General features: G+C 47.0%; 1 protein-coding gene across 2 annotated transcripts; it reads right to left on the minus strand.

The window, feature by feature from the left end:
- Positions 1-1,875: 1,875 nt before the first annotated feature.
- On the minus strand, positions 1,876-20,840 carry ACTR5 (actin related protein 5). 2 transcript variants are annotated; one of them, XR_014698513.1, is made up of 11 exons: positions 20,068-20,838; positions 19,195-19,424; positions 18,182-18,351; positions 17,396-17,613; positions 16,894-17,076; positions 14,221-14,343; positions 13,556-13,695; positions 12,047-12,179; positions 10,342-10,875; positions 9,243-9,415; positions 1,876-2,320 (listed from the first exon to the last, which is right to left on the minus strand). XR_014698513.1 is itself a non-coding variant. In XM_084537802.1 (9 exons), the coding sequence occupies exons 1-9, from the start codon at positions 20,446-20,448 to the stop codon at positions 10,618-10,620; spliced, it is 1,836 nt and encodes a 611-aa protein (XP_084393928.1). In that variant the 5' UTR covers positions 20,449-20,840; the 3' UTR covers positions 10,277-10,617. The 2 variants fall into 2 exon arrangements, 1 of the variants encoding a protein (XP_084393928.1); XM_084537802.1 differs by lacking the exons at positions 1,876-2,320; positions 9,243-9,415 and having other exon boundaries at positions 10,277-10,875; positions 20,068-20,840.
- Positions 20,841-20,956: the final 116 nt, after the last annotated feature.

Here is a 20,956-nt window from a genome sequence, read left to right on the forward strand (position 1 = left end):
TTTATATAATCATGAATCAAAAGTCAAATCCATGTGAACCAGCAGGTGAAAATGCATTTTGCTTGTTTGGCAAGCCCTAAAAAGCATTGTTAAATATTTTCTATAGTCCTTTCTTTAAAGGCTTACAGTCTTTCCTTCTCCTCCCTTCCCTGCTATGGGCTTAAATCCTTCCTGCTCAGCAAACATTAATTTTCCTTTGTCCCAAAGCGCTAAAATTGACATCTCTGTTACTCCTACCTCCTCACTTCCCCACACAACTAATTGACCATTACTGCTAATAATGTCAGCAGAGATCTGGGAGGGATGCTTAGTGTTGAAGTACTACTAAGGGAGTACTGCAGGCAAAAATAAGTGCGTGTTTCTCCTTTCAGCCCTGCAGAAACAGCTAGCTGAAGTACACTCTCCTCCCCCTGCATTCAGAAGTTTAAACAAATAATTCGGAGGTCAAGTTTGAGATCACAAGTTATTTCAACACCCTCTTGACGACTCCCTGGTCAGATGTATCCTCCCAAGAGTGAAATATGAGTGTAAGAGCAGCCTTTTCCCCTGGCTGGGCTGATAAAGGGGTATCGCTATGGGTAGAGGGAACGGGTGTGAGCATATTTGCACCAAAACCTGGGGGTTGTGGCTGTGCCCCGAGGCAGACCAGCAACCTGAGGACAAGGGTGAAGCACACGGCATTGGAGTGCAGGTGAAGCAAGCTCCAGTCACCTAGCTCTGCTCCTGCTGAAGCCATCGACACTGAATTACCTTCATGAGAAGATAAAAGCTGCCAGGCTGAAGGGCTGGACAGGACAGCAGAGGATGTGCTGCACAGGAGACAGCAGGGTGCCTACCAGGGATGCCGGCATGTCGAACCTTGTGGGATGCATCAGAGCAGTGCAGGGATGGGCACAGCGCTGTGCTTGCTTCACCCTGGGGCATGAGGATGCCCCTGTGCTGTAGGGGTGTGCATTACAAAGGTGCAGCAGCGTGCCCTGACAGTGCAGGGGGCTGCACCGCCACGCTTGGTGCTGACATGCACGTACCTGGAGGCACGTGGAAACGCCTCCCTGCATGCAGGTTTCGCAAGCACCCGCTGAAACGGTGCAGGTGCATCAGCTATGAGCTATTCCAAAACCAAGCCTCCAACACTGATTCAAAGCTTGGCAGAGCAGGGCTGAGTTAAAAGCCAGGTGCTGTGGTCACAGCGGGGAGCAGGGGCTGGGCAGCGCAGGCCCATGAGCAGCACAACCCTGCTCAGCCCCAGCTGTCAGGCACCACCCCTAGGGGCTGGATAGGACAGCAGGGTGGTTGGTAGTTCTGCATGCATTTGCTGCTTCCAGAAAATGGATGGTAGACATACATTAGGCAAAAATGGGAGATAGAAATTAAAAAATTTGTATTTCCAGAGAGCTCTTTTCACTCTGGGTATGCCATGGGATGGCACTGGGAAGAGGAAAAGGGAGGGCTCCAGGGGACATCTCGCTGCGCCCTGATCCTGGCTGGGAAAGGGGAGAACAGAGGAAGGGTCACCAGGATTCGCTCCCCATCTCTGAAACAAAGCACTCTGCATGTTTTGTCCTGCTTCAGTCCTATCTACTAACAGCTTGAACTTCTTTTTCCAAAAGCTAAATTGTTAGAAAAATCTTTCAGTTTAGTCCTGTGAGGAAGCTCTCTTTTCTCTGGAGAGATTATTCTATCTTTATGCTCAGTAGGGAAGAAACTTAAACATGATCATATTAATTATGGTTCCTCGTTTAACATAAAGCTATAATCAAATGACTTATACGTCTAAACAGTTGTGGCAGTGGTATTAAGAAATTATGACATTAAAGGCTTACACTTACATTCAAAATGTTCAAATTATACATCTCGGAAGAAGCTGATGCCACATTTAGAGAATTACAAGCTTTTTATTTTCAAGTACAAACATGAATCTGAAGGAGCAAAACACTTTCAAAATAAACATATTTTCAACTTAATTTCAAGAAACTCCTTAGGATGTCAATGAAACAAAACTAGATTTATTTATTTTTATTTCTTTTGCCTAGATTTATAACACAGCACCTTCTTTAAAAAGAAAGGGACACCCTGGCAAAAACCTGCTGAGGACATGAAGTCTGCAGAGCAGGAACTACCAAAATTGTCATGTTTGGCAGGACTTCATTCACTCGGCTTCTGCCAGCCTGACGGGGACTTCTGGTGTCTGTGGCCCCAGAGGAGTCAGCCTCGGGCCCGAAGAATGACTTCCTGAGCCAGAAAACCCTGGAGCACTTCTGTCCACATTTCAGGAAAGGACTTCCTTCAATTCAGGAGCTGGGGCAGCTCAAACACCCTCCTACAAAGAATAAAAATAGAAAGCGGTCAGCCCGTCTTCTGCTGAGAACAAGGCCTGGGAGGGTCTTTCTGTGGAAAATACTGAAATCAGAACAGTGGGATTTTGGGGTGGGGGGGGTTAGTGTTGTGCTAGGTCTTTGTGTGTGTGTGGTTTTGGGGGGATATTTTTTATTTCTTTCCTAATCTCCACTTCTTGCAGCATAGAGACAGTCATTTTTGACCCAGGTCTGCTTCCCACAGGACCCTGCATCAGCGCTGCCGATGGGCTGTGCAGCTGGGTAGGGGAGAGAGCTGAAAGCCAGAGGTCTGCTTGTTGTAGGGACAGCACATGGAGCCGCCCCACAGCTGACATGGGGACAGCACACCAAGACATCCCACAAAGCCCAGGCTAGCAGCAAAACCTGCTCTGGCCCCACCTTTGATACCCTATAAAAACACACCTTCCTGAGGGCTGGCTCCTGCTGAGATGGGGTTTGTTTGCAGAATCTGCCATTCATAGCTCATTGGATTTGTAATCAAAGACCCATTTCAGGCCTGCGTAAGGCACACGGCACAACCAGGGCTTGCATTTGTATTTCAGATCCCAGCACGCAAAATAGCTGAGGAGATTGAAGGGTGATATAATACTGTAAGTGCATTTTGAGTTGTGTAAACACACTTTAGGGTTTTAGAGCTCCTGGGAATTGCCTTGTCTGGTGCCTGGAGAATCTGTTGTGTTGCGAAGAAACAGCATTCACTGGGAACTTTAAACTGCACTTGAGAGAAGGAGCTAAGAGATAGCAACCATGAACGTGAGCTATCTCCTCCAGGTTTGAGCATTGTCCCCAAGCCATCATGGACAGCAGGATGCTGGGGACAGGGGCCTGGACACAGCCCAGAGAGGTGATGGGTAGTGGGTATCTTCTGACGCCTGCAGCTGTAGATCCTGTGTGGTGGACATCTACTGACTGCTGCAGGTGCATCTCTGCAACTTGAACACAGCACAGAAGCTCTGCAACATCTTAGTTCTTTTATTCATAGAAAAACACCACAAATTCCCATAAAAGCCATCTGCTTCCTTGCATCTTAACTCTCCACCCACTGGCAGTGCAATGCCATCAGCAGCTCCTACCTGAGCTCGAGCTCTCGCCGTGCCCGCTGCTCCCCTGGCAGGCTGTGGTCGCAGGGAAGGGCAGGTGCTGGGCACAAGTCATCACCCTGGGGACAGCCCCTGGTAGCACACAACTGTCTTCCCCGCGAGATGGAGAGACCCATCTCTGCCAGGCTGCAGCGTGCTGTGGGCAGCCAGGCTCAGCTCTTCCTGGCTGGAGCTGGATATCAAAGGCCTGCTGCAAACAACATCAGCGAGCGCATAAACAAAGCCAAAGCAGAGGTCACAGCGGCTCCACAACCAGAAGTCACCAGCGCCTAACAAAGGATAAAAGCAAACCAGGAGCCCCCAGCCCCCAGTTCCTTCCATCTGCGCCGCCCAAGGTGTCCATGGCTGGGGATATCAAAGCTTTCCTCCCCATTGTTCCTTCCACAGCCAGGACAGCCCGTGGCCCTCTGCCACCACAGAGCTGGATGAAAGCAGGCCGGTGCCTTTGTGTCTGCTCTGCAGTTCCTGGCATCACGAGGCTGTAGACAAGCCCCTGTGTGGAGAAAGGGGCACGGACCGTGGCGTGGGGCTGCCACAGCAGCATCTCAGTAGGCTCCGACGTGCTCACAGCCCAGCTCATGGTGCCTCCAAAGCAGATGCTCATGGCAGCACGTGGTGCTGCTACTCCAAAACCCACCCCCTTGCAGAGCTCTGTGGTTTGTGTTCCTCAACCTGCCCTTTCTGACGGGTGGACGAGGGCAGAGCCCTGCGGTGGTGATGCTCTTCTCCCTCAACATCTCCCAGGGTCCACCACCAGGTCCAGGCCGCAGCTTTATGTCCATTAGGGTAAACTGTCAGAGCCATTAGGGTAAACTGAGCAGAGCTATTTTCCCTCGACAGCTTTTACATTGCCTTGTCTGTATGGAGAATTTGGCCAGATCACAGCGACTGGCAGAAAAGTCAAGTGCCAACAGCCTGGGAGGGGCACGTGTGTCCCCATCCTACAGCAGCCTGCCCTGCTCCAGCCACCAGCCCTGGAGCTCGCCCCAACACCACAGCACAAGCAGAAAGTCACAATCAAATGAGGAACTCCAAACTGTTTGCCATTACCAGCCAAAGCTAGGTCTGCCATGCAAGGACTATCTTTCAGGGAGATTTGTATCCTAAATGGGGCTTTTCATGAGAAATCCACTTAGTATTCCTCTAAAATTCCAGGAGGGTGAAATCCCCCACTCCCTCATCTCATTAAAATGAAGGAATGCCAGGTATGTGGCAGGAATCTGGGGTGAGAGGAGGAGTGGGGTATATTTTAACCAAGCTGCAGCACTGAAAAAGAAATTATAGTGATCTAAGGACTGGGGTTTGAAACATTTCCCGGCGCTGAGCAGCAGTGCCAGCCAGGAGCATCCTGCTAATGCACAACGCTTAACCCAGGGGACGTAAAACTCAGTTTAAAGATGACAGGAAAAAACCCAACCCTGCCACATTCAGGAACCAGAGCTGCTTTTCCTAATACTTGACAAGCTGTGCAAGGTATTATGCAAGCAGCTTACCAAGAGCTCCCAGCCAGCACTAGCAGATGGCATCTACCTGGTAACAGCCCTCCTGGCCTCCCATAAAAACCCGAGGCGGATCCCAGGGGCCCGCTACTGTGGGTACATCCGAGGGAACAGCTGGGGACATTTTAAGGGTATTTTGCCTCCGGAGAGCTGGCAGCAGGTTATAAAATCGAGGAGTAAACAAAGTTATTTCTAGAGTTGTGCAGAGGAGCCCTGCGAGTGCCTGCCAGCCCCCAGGGCAGGTCCTGCGGGGCTGGTCCTCCCCTGACGTGGCTGGGCTGCCGCTCGGACCGCAGAAACCAGCGTGAGTCAGGCTCGTGCTCCTTATTTATTACCCTTCTCCTTTGAAGAGAGCGAGAACACCCCAAAGAACAAAATCTCCACGTCAAATTCTTTTGGGGAAAGATGTGGCTGTCCAAAAACCACTGTTACAGACTGGACCTGGCCTCCCAGCCAGCCTCAGAAGAGGCAGCGAGCCCTTGGCCTCCCCTCTTTGTCGGGACAGCCTCCCCTGTGGGGATTCAGCAGGAAGAGCTGCAGAAAGGGGGAGATAATTTAGAGAGGTTGGAAATCACCCTCAGCCAGCAGCCTCCGGCCCCTTCTGAGCACGGGGGCACAGGACAGCCCATACGCAGCAGCCCCACGTGCCACCACAGCAGCTCCAAGGCTTTTGGGGCTGCAGATCACCAGCGTCCTCCTGAACTTCTCCCACCCGGAGGTCCACGAGGCTCCCTTGCCTAAGGGAGGCACCCAACACACCGTTGCCTTCCTCATGGTGGCCAGAGGCCCAAACCTCATTGCTCCCAAGCAGTTTGATGTATTTTGAACCCTAAAACCTGAGTGATAGGGCTCCAGTTTAAAGGCCACCTGCTCTGTTACCCCAGTGCATGTCCTCTGAATGCAAGGAGCTCAGATGCTTTCCAAAGGTCTCTCTCTTCCGGAATATATGTGACTTAGGTTTGAATAAAGCCATATTTTTTACCCGAATATTGTAAAGTCTGGTCAGACTTGCCACAACTGTTGCCCTGAGCTTCCTTTGGGGATGAGCTTCCTCTTGATTTAACAGCCTGATTTCACAGCTCTTGGAAATGCAGGAACCCAGATGCCTACAAGGAAGCCCATTGGCAACATAAAAGATGTTTTCCCCACCGACACGTCACTTTTATTTCCTGACAGGTAAAGGGAGAAGCTGCTTTGTACTTTACCTAGCTATTGAAATAAATTAATAGGCAAAGAAATCCTGTCCTGCCTAAAACCAGGAATTTTAAGAGCATAAAAGCTTCTGAGTCAGCCCATAAATCCGGCTTGTTCCATATTCTGACAGCAATCAGTAGCAATTGCTTAAGAATAAAAGAATATATAGAGAGTGATTCTTACCCCACTGCCTGCCTCACCCGGCTTCAGGCAATGGGTGGTTGGAAGACCTTCCACTTGCACCTGGCCTAAATGTGCATTAAATGAGCACAGCCCCATTCCCCACAGCCCCATTTCCAGCCTTCCCACCACCCTTATGGTCTTCTGCAGTTTTGCACCGCGTAAAAAGCCTCCGCTAGCACACCTCCCAGGTTAATTCTGCTGTTACAGATGCTGAGACAGGGAACCAAGGTCGAAGCAAACGAGCACAAACTGGCTTGTCAGGAGTAAATAGAGATGAAAATTAATGCACATCTCCTGGCTCCTGATGTAGCACTATCATTATGGTCTTTACCGCATTAGGAAATTGCAAGAAAAAGAAAAAAAAAAAAAGATCCCTATGGATGGAGAAAACCCAATACAATTAAAATCAAACAAACAAGAAACTTATGGCACTTTGCCATCCTAAGAGCTAGGGCTGGGCTCGTGAAGAAGTGGGGCAAAAGGTGTGCATCACCTAAATATAGCAAACCCGGCCTCTGAAAAGAGGGCACAAAATGCAGCGTGAAGAATCCCTGGCACACCAAGCAGCAGCCTGAGCCTTTCAAGAGCGAGCAGTTTTGTTGAAGCTGATGCTCAGGGACTGGCTCGCTATCGCACGAAGCAGTGGGAGTGAATAATGGGACTTGGAACAGCTGCTCTGCGCCTGACGTGTCGAACCGGGGTGGAAATCCCACCATCTGACTTGGGGGATAATGTTAAATCCATTACAGCAGCCTGCCCTCCCCTGCTCATCCCACACAAGCTTCAAAACTTCTCGCTTACGACGGGCTGCTACAGGATCCTTGCAGGCTGCCTCTGGAGGGATAATCCTAAATTTTAAGTGACAGCTCATGGGCATCTTCTCTTTCTTCTGACATGCTGTCTTACACAGCACATTAACTCTTCGGGAGATTAATAACTGGAGCAAAAAGCTCTAATCTTGGTGTCCTAGTGGAGATTTAGCAAGGAATGGTTACTATTTGAAGTCGTTATGGTGTAGGAAATGTAAGAAGCCTCCAAGACCAAAAGCAACCCTTGTATGCAGCTCAAACGGAAATCTGGGACAGCAGACACGTGCTCTGTTCGGTCTCCAGGGCTCCTCACTGACGTGGTGTTTCCACTCGGAGCAGATCTTAGGGACCCTGCGAAAGGTGGAACCCAGATTGAGCTCTCATTTCCATTAAATAGACGAGCTCACCAAGCCTGACGAATTGCAGCTTGTACTTTTGCCTTCTTTGACCTCAATTAGGCGATAACTTGGTTGCGTAATAAGGTTACAGCTTGCTTTGAACTTCAGGTATTAAGGACCAACCGTGAACCTCTCAACCACCTCTGACCTGGCAGCTGCACTTGTCAGCGTGCAGGACACCTGCGAGGACAAACACCCTACAGATTTTAGGGCTGCTTACGCAGCAGCTCACTCAGTGGCACCTCTACAACCGCTTGGCAAAGGCCCTCACAGCATCACTTCAAGTTTCCTGTCCACAGAACTCTTTTCAATATCTGGTTTTCTCATTGTAGCAGTTCCTCCAATTCCACGGAAGTCCCAATAAAAAGAGACAAGGAGGTGCTTTCCTGGCCTCTTCCTGGCATTGGGTGGCATAAGCCACTGCACAGAAGAAATGTTCCAAGCCCCTTTGGGTTTGGTGAACCCTGTGACAGTTATATGGAAAACAGACACCCAGCTCCTGGCACGGGCATGAGAAAACCCTGCACAGAAGCATCCCAGAGGTGGAGCTCCAGGAGCACTTCAGCCAACGCTGCTGTCAAGGCAAACGCTGCTGCATCTGCCTGCCCTCGACATCCCACCCCATCCCACGTCTGTGCCAGTGCTCGTGTAGCACTACAGCGAATGTACCACAGAACCAAACCCAAAACAGGCAGAATTCATCCTGCTTTGCCACATCCATGCTTTTCACATTGCTACTCCAAGCAATTAAGTGACCACCAGCATATTTAGCACAGCTTCTGGCTGTAATTGTAGTGCCCAAGGTCATTCATTACCCCAGCTGCTACAAGGATAAAGTAACAAATTAACTGCTAATATTTAGGACAGGATAAAATTATGCTCCCTTGAAGGTGTTTAGGCAGCTGATCTGGCATTTCTTTACTCCATCAGCCTTTGAATTCCTACAAAAAAAGTGGTTGGAATGATTTGGCCAAACATTTAAAGCAATGTCACCATCTGCTGCAGGTTTCCATGCTGGAAGTTTTCCGCACAGCACCCAGCACCAGAACAAGTTTCTGCACCACAAGCATTGCTCCTGCCGTGACTGTCAGAGGGGTCAAACAGCAACAGGCCATCAGAGCCTGCACTGCAGCTCACCCACCCGAGCTGAGATCAGAAGAGACACTTGGCTGGGGTGTAACATTTCTGCTGTCAGCACAGCACGTTCTGCCACATTCCTTAAACACCTGCAGAATTGCCGTAATACTCCTGAAAAGCAGCAGGCCTCCAGGCAGCTGGGGACAGAGCGACAGGCCGAATCTGAGGCCATCTGAAGGTAGCAAACTCCCTTCCCCATCCAGCTAGGGCCAGGCCATGGAGAGCAACCAGCTCAGGGAACCACACAGGAGCAGGTGACAGCTCTTCCCCCTGCTGAGCCACGTGTGACTGCAGGACTGCCTGCACACGGGCGTGCCCTCGGTGTTTGATAGCAGATTTTTCTTAAGGTCAGGTGTCTGAGTAATGCTTTCTGAATCCAGCAGTGTGCGTATTGCATCCTGTAGCAATAAACTCCATGCTCCAGCACCAAGTACCTCACATCCTTTGTTTTCACGCTGCCAGATGACTTCTCTTGGAGCTCTGCAGTTCTTCGGGGACTGCAAGCCACCACCTGTTTACTTTCCTTATTCCAATTATGGTCTGGATATTTTCCCCATAGTCTTACCTTTTCCAGACTAGAGGCTTACTTGCCAAACTCCTGCAGTCTGCTTGGGTTTCGGTTCAGCATCGATTATTCTTTTGGGAAAGCAACAGAGAGTTGTTCAGTGTGAGAACTGAATCCCTGGTCAAATTTCAGGTGGAGCATGCTGTGCAGCAGGACAGGGGCCTGGCTCAAACCTGCATTTTTCAACAACGTACCATCACTGACAGCCTGCAGTCATTAAAGAGGTCAAAGCACTGAAACACACACAGCCGTGGTAAAGCAAAGAGTTTGCTTTATTGCTGAAGAGACTTTTGATGACCATCATCTACGCTTAGACTGCAAGCAATTTAGAAGGGATTTATTATGCCAAATTTGAGCATCTGAAGCGTCTATCAACCCTGATACATCAGTGTCAGCATTCATCACAACACTGAGACCACCTGAGACGTGGCAGGGGACACAGCATCAGTCCTCTTATTTCCCAGCCCTGCACCAATGAAGCTGACACAGATTGTTTCAGGGGATGTGCTATCAAGAGGCTTTCAGTGGAGGGAGCCAGTGGATTGTGTTATCATGAAACACCAGCGAGCTTTTTGCAGCTAACGTGGAGGTGCTTCCAGCCAGCTTTTGAAGAGCAGCAGAGAAGATTCCCCCCCAACCAAGAGCTGCCCTGCTCAGCCACCACTGCTGTAAAACCACCTGAGCACTACATGCACCTCGGCTTCCTTCTGGACTGTGCTTTATGGGGGGCTCTTTCTGTACAGCTGGACCACACATTACATCAGGTCTCCAGTTTCAACCAACGTCAGTAATACCAACAACCACATAAAGCATCCAGAATCCCACTGATTGTAGGAAGTTTAGTGGAAAGCACACAGAGGGATGGGCATCGGACAAGACAAGGCCAGGGGGCCTCAGGAGGAGGCAGAGAGCAGCCCCTCTGACCTCCAGCAGCACGACACAGCCTGACAAGCACTCGCTGTGACGAGCGAGGGAGACGCCTGCTGGACTGCCTTGCGTGATACAAGTCGAGCTTTTGAATCACACCACAAAAGCAGCATACAAGCAGTAAGTTTTAATAAAAAAATGTAAAACATTTGCTAAATCCCCTGAGTCTTACTGTGAAAGTTCCTAAGGCTGTACTTTTCTCCGGAATGCACTTTTCCTGTGTTCCTCCTTGCCGACTCGCCCTCCTGCGCTATGCAGCAGCAGCACTGCGTCTGCCAGGTGCTGCAACCGGGCCAGCTGCTGCCCCAGAGCAGCTCGGCCATCTGCCCCTTCAAGGGGCTGGATGAGATGCTTTGTGCTCCACGCACAGCTCAGACTGCAAGACCACAGGGAACTCTTCTCTTTGCTCTTCTATCTCCCCCTGGGGGGCTGTAGCAAAGGCTCTGTGCTACGCCTGCTCACAAGGATTGCCCGTGCTAGATGTCAGCGCTCTGCTGGGTGCTAATGCCTCTGTAGTCCGTGGGGCCTGCTTTGGAAGTCTGATGGGAACATAAACGTTTGAAGCACAGTGTTCCTTGAGATATTCTCCCCCTTTTTCTTCATAGTCCTTCCTGGTTATCCAGCCTTCCTCACGGGTCATGTGTTCCACTGCCCAGTCCCTAGCCCCATACCAGGCATCTAAAATTGGGCTGGAGGCAAGGTGAACCTGGATGGAAGGAAAACACAACAATAAATGTAGGAGAATATCGAGTTGTTTAAGAACTAAACACAGTAAAGTCCTTTTTATGCTGGATAGAATAGTATGGGATGCAAATCACAATTTCAGAAGTCTCAGCTGATAATTCAGTGCTTCTGAAAGGAGCATGAGGAAAGGATTTGATGTGTTTTCACCTTGAGATCAGTTCAGCATGAGACTGCAGTTTCTACAGACTGCAAAGCCTGTATTATCACATTCCCAACCAGCAGCCCTCACAGCTGGAAGCCAACACGGGAGGACCTGGTAGTAATGCAAAAGTATCAAGTGCTCCAGCGTGAATTCCAGCAATGCTGCAGGCTAAGAAATCACAGTATGTGGGGAAAAGACCACACGTGTCCTTTCCACTTGTGTAGATCCCATTTCTATTTAAGTGATTCCTCTCACTGCAGCTTAAAATGCTTTCCTGCTGCAGTTACAGGCAGGCTAGACTAGACACCATGCAAGTACCATATGAAATATCTGAAATGACAGATTTTTGACAGAACCAAACTATGGAACATATTTTAATGGAAAGAAATCTTTATTCTGTTAGAAATAGTGATATTAAAAGCAGCTCATTCTCTTCCCATTGACAACCTATGGACCCCAAACTAGCAAGCAATATCCTTCCTAAAGCTGCCAAGTATATGGTAGTTTGTCAGTCACACCCTGCTCAGAGCTACAAAAAGACACTCTACACAGCAAGTGTTACAGAACCTGTTACAGGACCACAAATTGCCACAAGAATTGCTGCTTTTCTTCTCCTCCTGTGCTTAAAGAGATCTGCTATTTGAGACGGTAGTAGATTTTGGTACATAAGCTAGTTTCAGACCAGCAAGAGAGGCTTTTACAAAATGCATGGCAAGCTCTGGGTCTTCCCCAGCTCGGATAGTGCTATTGAGAAAGTAGCAGAGGACGGTAGGTTTGTAAGATAGGTACTATTACCTGCTATCCCACAGTTGTTACATCAACTGTATCTTTGCTTCACCATCATTCTCTGAGTCAAAGCAGCTGTCATATGCCTCATCATGGAACATTCTCCATCCCATGCTCTAAGTACACTCACTCCATACCTCTCCCAGACAGGAATACTTTTTAACACATGTTTTTGTGAAGTCTGTTCATCTGTCAGGACACGTACCTGAAAAGATGACTGGAACGGCCTCATTTCGAGGAGTTCTTTCTGAACTCTAGCTTTCAGTCCAGGGTACATCGCATTTCCACCAGTGAGAAAAACATTCTGGACAAGAACAGCTTGTTGCTCCTTTGGATACCTACAAGGAACAAAAGAGCTTAACCTTTTCCAAGAGCAATATTCCTATAAACTGAACAGCTATGCAAAAAACACTGATAGTTTGCCTTCAAGATTCACTTTGAGAAATTTCCTTCACTTCACCAGCATGAGACCCTGTGCTCATTTGGTTTCCATTTGGTTTCTGAAAATTCCTGGGGTGGCAGAAGAAAACCTTTAAAGTCCTCTGAACCATACCCCCATAAATCAACAACTCAGCAGATCTGGAATTCTTGCCTCCCAGAAAATGCAACCTCACATGTTCACAAAGGTTGAGGGGTTACATTTGCTAATGTTAAGTTGGCTGGAAATAGGTGTCCAGCAAGTGTGCCTGCATCATACCTTACAGACACCACAGATGGCTTTGGTCTTACAAACCAGACTGCTTGCGTATTGTTTCTGGGGATGGATATTTATGAGGGTTCTTTGTTTCCCTCTACAACTTTTACCAGTGCTTTCTGAAGTGGGACATGAGCAAGACAATCTACGGGTATGTGGGAAGAAAGTACTTTTCACAGTATCACCATATCAGTTATGTTGGAAAAGATCCTTAAAATCATCAAATCCAACCATCCACTAGGCACTATGAAGGCCGCCACCAAAATAAGTCCCTGAGCACCACATCCACACATCTCTTAAATGCCTTCAGGAATGGTGACTTCACCACTTCCCCAGGCAGCCTGTTCCAACGCCCACTGCCTTTCCACGAGGAAATTCTTCCCACTACCTAGTCTAAACTTACCCTGGAACAACTGGAGGTTGTTTCCTTGTATCTTATCAGTTGTCACCTGAGAAGAGAGACCAACACCTGCCTCCCTACAACTTCCTTTCAGGCAGTTTTAGAGAGCAATGAGGTCTCCCTCAGCTTCTGCTTCTCCAGACTAACCCCATTCCCTCAGCCACTCCTTATACACCTTATTTCCTAGTTCTTTCACCAGCTTTGCTGCTCTTATCTGAACGCATTCCATCAACTCAATATCTTTGCTGCACTGAAGGGACTAAAACTAATTTTTGTAGCATTAATAAGACATTTCATCCTTTTAAAATTTCTATTATGTTTTATAATGTTAGCACAGCATCAAATATCTGTAATTTATAAATATACAAATATACAAAATCTGTGTTTTTTTAAACTATATGGGTGCATGATCAAAAATGTTTGGAGACCACTGACTTAGAGGTGACATGTGGCCTTCAGACCAGAAAGACATCTCTAACTGCAATGCTCAAGCCTACCGAAAAAAACTATTCAAACATATTTCTCAAGTTCTTTATAAGTAACCACCAGTATTGCAAAAGCTGCTATCAAAACAAGACCAGCCTGTTTGAAGAATGTGCCTGTTAGCTTCATAAACTCACCTCTCAAGGACATATTGCATAGTTTCTGCTATACCAGCCTGGTCTTCTCCTATCAGGGAGGGCTGGAAGACAATCTCTGGAGCCCTGATTCTTTCAGTGCCAAGAAAGAGTTGGTGGTACTCTGCCAGGTTAAACACGGGCTTTAAAAACAAGATCGAGAAGTATTAGAAAGTTATGCTAAAGAATAGTAACATTCTATAGTAATTAAAGTTTTCAAACAATACTTTACAAAAAAACAGTCATGATCTCAGAGAAAGGACAATGCTGTAAAAGGTTATAAGTCCATTTTCTTTAACCTTTTATCTTATTCCTCCCCCCCAGTTTGTTGCCACTCATTTCTATGGCTCATTCTTACCAAATGAAAGTTTTGTTCACTGCGATGTGATATTGGGTTATGGATCACACACACACAAACTTAAGCAGGACTTTTTCCCTAAAAGCACAGAACTGCTATAACATGCACTGCCTGTAGAGATAAGAGCGGGTACATTCACGCCCCAAACCATCAGTTACGATGGAGAACATTTCTCCTCTTGGTGTTCTGTTCAGAGGGTTAAGCATCTCTCCCAAGAGCAGACATTGTCTGTATTTGGAGAAATGTTAGCACACTAGTTAGACTACCAGTAGGCAGTAACCTCTGACACAAGAAGATACAGAATTCCAACCTGTACTGTAGCAACAGGCTTCTCAGCTTCGGGCTGGTCCTCAGCAAATAAAGGTTCAAACTCATTCATACTTTCCACGTCCTCCAGTGACTGTTCACTGCCCAGTGGATCCAAATCAGGGGTCTGGAAATAGAGAAGGTTGTGGAAGGTTAGCTCAGATGTGCTAGGCACATGCATGACTTCAATTCTGGTGACACTTGGAAAACTCAACCCAGATTCCCTCCAATCTCAACTCTAAAACACACTTGAAACTGAATATGCTGTTCTTCAGCACTGAAGAAAAAACAGAAGGATGACCAACCAAGAAAAGAGGTGTTAAGAAATACATTTACTCAAAGCGTAAAAATCAAGCACTTTCAAAAAAAAAAAAAAAGTTATCCTGAGGTCAGCTCAGAAATTAAAGGCCTTAGTCACCAGGCTGACTGCCAGGACCGCAGCCTAGCCGTGCAGTGTAACGTACTCCCTAGTACAACAACGTATTAAAATAGCTCTTTAAGTTGGTTGAAACTTGGTGCTCTCACTGCTCTAATTACCATTTAATTCCCTGCTCTGTTTGTGTGGAACTGGAAAACAAATATTTGCTAGCTACAAAGCTAGCACACAGTTTTTGACAGTTGCCTAGTTTCAACTGCCTAGCATCTGCACATGGGCTACACTGAAAAAAGCTGCATTTCACACAGACACGAAGCTCCTCTGCTCCCAAAGCTCCTCTGTAATGAGAAGTATCACGACTAAAGCACTGTTGTGAAGTAGGGACAATTCTTCAGTTATTTCATTTATTTCAGTATTTTAATGAAATACCTTTTGGGTTTTATTGCTAAGGGTTTGGTTTTGTCATTTTACTTTTTTTAAACAAACATTTGTTGCAACATTTAGCAAGCAATGCCAGCATGGGATACAGCTAGATCATTTAAGCCTTCTGAAGTTTAGCTCATTTAAAAAACAAGCAGCTACTCAACACTGAAGTTTAAGCTGTATTGATTGTTACAGCACACAGTCACCTGAAGTTGTCTCCAGTTTTTTTGTCTTCTAACCCCCTGCCCACAAAAAAAAAAAAAAAAAAAAGCAACAGGAAAAAAAATAGAACTCAGCTGAAAAGTTGGCACAGACCCTGGGACAAAATAATTAGATTTTAATCTCCTTTATACAGCCTATACATATAGGAGAGCCAGCCTATCTTCACAAAGGGATTTGGTGATAGTAGTACACTTTTTCACAAAGTGCAAAATGATCAGAAAGGCTTGCCAATTAATTTAAGGTCTGAGACTACACCTAGCAAACAGGAGGAGAGTGGGATCCAAAATGGACATGTTGGGACATGGGCACAACCACCTGGCAAAGTCACAAGTTGCTGCTGGTCTCTTTCTACAATGTTTTCTTTTGACAGAAGACAAGTGTAAAACCCATGATCTACCTCCATTTTGCTCAGATACAGTCTTCCTGATTCTTACACAAACTTTCCTGATAAGGATAGGGGAAGCAGCACCCAGAAGAAACCAGCTCACCAGCTAGTTTTGGCTATGTCTCAACTGCTAAATAAAACACGACAACTCCATCTGGCATCACTCTCCTCTATCCTTTATTTTTCTGTTTTCTTCTCTACCTTTTCCTAAACAAAAGCTAATAAAACTAAAAAGGTTTTATACAACTTGAAAGGTGAATGTACAAGCAGTCTTAGACAATGTTTTAGAACTGGTATGTACTGGGCCTGTGTTAGCCTGGCAAAGCAGAGAAATAAGTTTCTCTTCTTCAAGGAACCTCCAACAACCAAGTGTAGCAATTAATCTTTCATTGTTAATTAAAAAGAATAAAGCATCCTGCTTAATTGCACCAAACATAGCCAAAACAAAAGCAAAGGGTTAGCTGTTTAGCATGCAGTTCCCTGCACCCAAAAGCAAAGAACATAAACATTGGAAAAAACAGAACTTAATAGTTCTTCTGTATCTTTAATACTAGGCTACAGATATTTAAGGATGGTTTTTGACCTATAAGTACTTAAATCTCAAGATGTTTTAATCAAAGTGCCGCATCATTAATTCTCAGACACTGAAAAAAGTAAGGCCTGGTATGCCAGAATCTTAGAGTCATTAAGGTATGTTAAAAATAAGTTCACCAGAAGCAATGCAAAAGTAAAGACAGATTGGTTTGCAGCATGACCAAGAGCGGGTATGTTACCTGCTGCATTTACAACCCCCAAACCAACTCACCCTGAAGTAAGGCCACCGGCCGGTACATGCTGCCAGCAGTAAGTACAAAGGGAGCAGTACCTTCAGACTGATCTTACCTTTCAGGGCTATTTTCCTTTTTCCACCCCCAGGTTTTTAAAGATAGTCAACAAATCTTTGAGGAAACTTAACGATTGAACACACCTGTAACACTAACTAGTGCCACGAAGCCTAGGTGTTATGCTTAAAGTTGCATGGAATCAAGCAATAAGGTACTGCACGGTGATCTGGGATGAGCAGAACAAGATCAGTGATTTCAGGCATACAACCAAAACTCCCTTTCTGTAACTGCATAGGAAAGATGGAAGTGAGGAGCAGTTGCCCAATTCACAAGGAGTGTGTTAAAGGAGAAGCTTAGTTCATCTATAATACAGCTATTTACAGAAAGGGCACATTTTAAGGCACAAACTTGATTCTCTCAGAGATAAGAATGGTGAAAACATTATACCTCTGGTTTGCTGTCCACAACATCCACTTCAATATTGACTTCTGCCTGTAGGATTTTTTGCTTTGTTTGTTCAACGGCCAGACTCAATTTGTTGATATAAGATTGAAGTTCTTCTGCAGAGTCCATGTTCAGCTCCACCAAAGCTTTGTGGAATTGATCCATTTGACCATCTTCTAAAAGTTCCTACAGACGGATCAGAGCTGCTTGTGATGAACTCCACATGGAAATCAACTATGCACGTACATAAACTTTGCCTTCGTTATGATAAATTATGGCTGTGCCTGCTTCTACAGCAAGCAGAATACAAAAATACTATTCAAAACCTGCAAGCATCACCTGCATCAATTAACTTTTCTTATGCAGCAAGTAACCTTAAAGTTACATATCAGAAAATGCCCAGGACAGTTACAGCTCCTTTACAGTGACACAGAACCTTTGGGTAAAGCTCAGAGAGCAACCTACACTTCTCCCAGATGACTACCCAGAGAACTGCCACCGTTACCTGTACATACAGTAGCCTGTCCAGCCTCTCTTGGTCGAGTTGCAGCTTCTCCTCTCTACGGCGTGCGTTGAGTTCTTGAAGCCTACGCAATTGCTGCTGTCTCCTCTCCTGCTTTTCCTCGGATGTCAGAGTGCTTCCCAGTAGTTTGTTAGAAAAAGGCAGCTGCATCTTGTGCACGTTGTTCTCATAGTACTCTGGGGACCTCCACTTCTGTAGTTCTTAAAGTTTTGAGAGTAAAGGAACTATTTTACCAGGCTGAACAGGATGATTCACATCTGTATACACTCCATGCTAAGTTCAGACTTTGAAGAAAGAAGACAACAGTCCAGCCTACGATCCTGTCCACCTCTTGGAACCCACCCCCTTATTTAGCTACCTCTTCAGTTCACTGCCTTCCAGTTGTACACTCAGTGCAAATGGTTCTTAGCACTCTGTTCTCCAGGGTGAAGTAAACACTAAGTACAAGAAGTGGGAAGTGCACACTAATGTCTCTTCTCTCCTCCCAGCCGTAAGGGAGTGAATTTTCATCTGCAATAATCTATTATCATTCACAGAGAAGTCTGACCTAACATGGAAAGGATTTCTAAAATTCAGTTTTGTTTCATGAAATGCTACAGCACTCAAACTGTTGACAAGCTTTCCCTGTGTAATAGACTAAAAGAAAGATCCCCATAAGGAAAGCAAAATAGAAGCAGAGTGTTTGAGCCTGAACCCTAGCCAATTTGAGAACGAGTTCGGATCTAAGGTTCCATGAAGGGTATTTTGTGATTAATAAAGTGTTTTTACCTTCTATATAGTCTTCTGCAATGTAGCTATGCTCATGAAGTATTTCCTCCATGCGACTGAGAGTGATGGCAGCAAAATGTCCAGGGTATTTCAGCTGTAGGAGGCGTTGAAGATACACAGCTGCCTGACACCCTCCAATATTAATACGTTTGCAGTTTTTAGCATCCAACCTGAAAATGCAAGGGAAACAAATGGAACTGAAAAGATCTAGAAGTTCACTGCAAAACAGACCTCCTGCTTCATTCAGCGTTATTCGTTTTTAACATGGTCAAGCATACAGATGATTATTAACATGGTAATATTTTAAGAATCATTTCTCCGAAAAAATCTGTTCTTTTTCTCAGGCAATAACCATAAGCACTGCTTTGTTTGCAGATGCATTCTGAAAGGCTCTGCTTTAAAAATGATAATTTCAGTTATGTCAACAAAAGACATTGCTTTATTTTAAGGAGGGAAGTTACGATTCTGTGCAACTATAAAGTAGTCCCTCTAACCTCTATAAAACTTTGCAATTGGCCAGGTGTAAGCTTTGAAAATCTGAAAGCTTTGCTGGATGTCATAAAGCCCCCTCCTGCAGTAACAGTTAAAAAATATAAAAAAAAAAACACAAAAACAATGTAGCCGCATAATCAGAATGAGCAAAGTCTTAAGGACTGCAGAAATCTCAGAGAACACTTTAAATTCAATATGCTTTTTAATATCTGATCTTACTTAAGACAGATATCCCTGTCTGCATTTGAAAGTATGGATCTATGCGTGAATAGTAATTAAAAACTAGTTCTGTACAAGCTCAGCACTGCTTTTTCAATTCAAAATTCAACTGAACTTCACAAGATCTGAAGACCTAGCTTTTCCTCTTCACTATAAATTAAGACTGATAAGAACGTATTCTGCAGGAAATGCAACACTGAATGCCAGAGAAACAGGTATTGTGATTGCTGAAAAAAAAATAAAAATAAAAAATCAATGACTGCCAAAGAGGCTGCACTGTACTTAAGACACCAAGACCTCACCTGCCTTCTAGGACTGGCAAAATATGTGTACACTGATAGCCTGAAGATATCACCAAACCACTGCAGGGCCAGTTCTGCCTCCTGTTGTGGTAAAAACTATACAAGCTATCCACACCATAGGACACTTTGGGAACCTGGTAGCATTCGAAGAGGAGCTCTGACATCATTTGCCTCGAATACAGCGGATTGCACACTGCTTCAGTCAGAACAATGGGATGATCAACACAGCCCTGTAAAAGACAAGAGAAAAGAAACAAATGAAAGGACAAAGAGAAAATCCACAGATAATTATCCCTCCTCCTCTTTTAAAGATCAGCAACTCCTCCAAAGCAGCAAGGAGAAAGCGCTTCACTTGCAGGCTGCTGAATGCTTAAGTTAAATTACACCTAGCACTTATGGGGAAAAAAAGGCTTGTCTATAGCAGGGTTTTCAGTTTTAATTCAACCAAGGAACAGACTCCTAGGAGTAGAGAAAAACGGATGTTAAAAGCATATATACACTGTTGAAGGTACACATAAAGAAAAATCCATGAAACGAGTAGGCAAAAGGTGGCTGAAAACTGGCGGGGGCTCAGTTCAGCCCTAGGCAAAGCTTTTGTGCCCCAGAGCTGGCACAGGCCTCGGCTCTGCTGGGCACACACCAACGTGTGGATGGGAGCTGACCACACACCCACAACACCCGAACTGGGAGGGACCCTTCCAGCAGCCCCTGCCGCTTCCCTTGCACACCCAGCGCCTCATCGCCACCCCGGGGGGCTGAAGACACCCTGGGGACCCGGGGGGACACCCTGGGGACCGGGGGGGGGCAGCAGGGTGCAGGCTGCGGGGCCGTGCCCCACGCCGGGGGCTCCCCTCGGGCACCCCCGGGCGGTACCTGCGAGGAGACGCCCAGGCGCTGGAAGACGTGGTCGAGGAGCAGCTCCTGCAGCTCCAGCTGCACGGGCACGTTGCGGTCGAAGGGCGAGCGGAGCAGCCAGCGCAGCGGCTCGGGGCTGCCCAGGTCGTTGCCCACCTGAGTCTCGGCTCCTGCTCCGCCGCGGGCTCCCCGGCTGCGAGCCGCCAGCGAGCGGAACCGCAGCAGGGGCTCGGCGGGGACGGAGGGGTCGGCGGCCGCCCAGCCCGCCCGGGTCTGGAAGGAGCCGTTGTCGATCACCAGCGGCACCGGCTGCGGGCTCCGCACGGCCGGGCTGGGCGCCAGCACCGGGTCCGGGGCCCAACGCGCGTCGCGGAAGGCGAACACCCGGCCCGCCGCCATCTTGAGCCCTCCCCGCTGCTGCCTCCGGCCGGCGGCACCGAGCCCTGCCTGCCGTTCCGGGGCTGGGCTGCCTCGGAAAAGCGGCCGAAGGGGAAGATTGTGGGGTTTTCAGTCAGAGGGGGGATGTCCCGAGAGGCTGGGGGTGCCCCATCGCTGGGGGTGCTCGGGGTCGGGCTGGGTGAGGCGCTGAGCAGCCTGTGCACCTCAGAACTGCTGCGGGGTTGGCAGCTGAGGTGCGGCTGACCCTCACCACAACGCAGCAATAACTAACAGCAGGACTGGATAACCTGCTGCAAAAGAAGCATTACGTTAGGGAATACAGCCTGTAACCAGGTGTAATGGCGCTAATTACCACCAAGATGCTCATTTGTCCCCCCATATGCTAATTACTACGCTCAGAGGGACCTACCCCCCACTTTAAGGCTTTGAAGGGCAGAACCCTTGAGCTCAGCTTTTATTAATCACTTTTTGTTAAAAACCAATAGCAGCTTACAAGCTTCAAAATTCA

The sequence above is a fragment of the Aythya ferina genome (assembly GCF_964211825.1).
Source record: "Aythya ferina genome assembly, chromosome: 16".
Classification (NCBI taxonomy): Eukaryota; Metazoa; Chordata; class Aves; order Anseriformes; family Anatidae; genus Aythya; species Aythya ferina.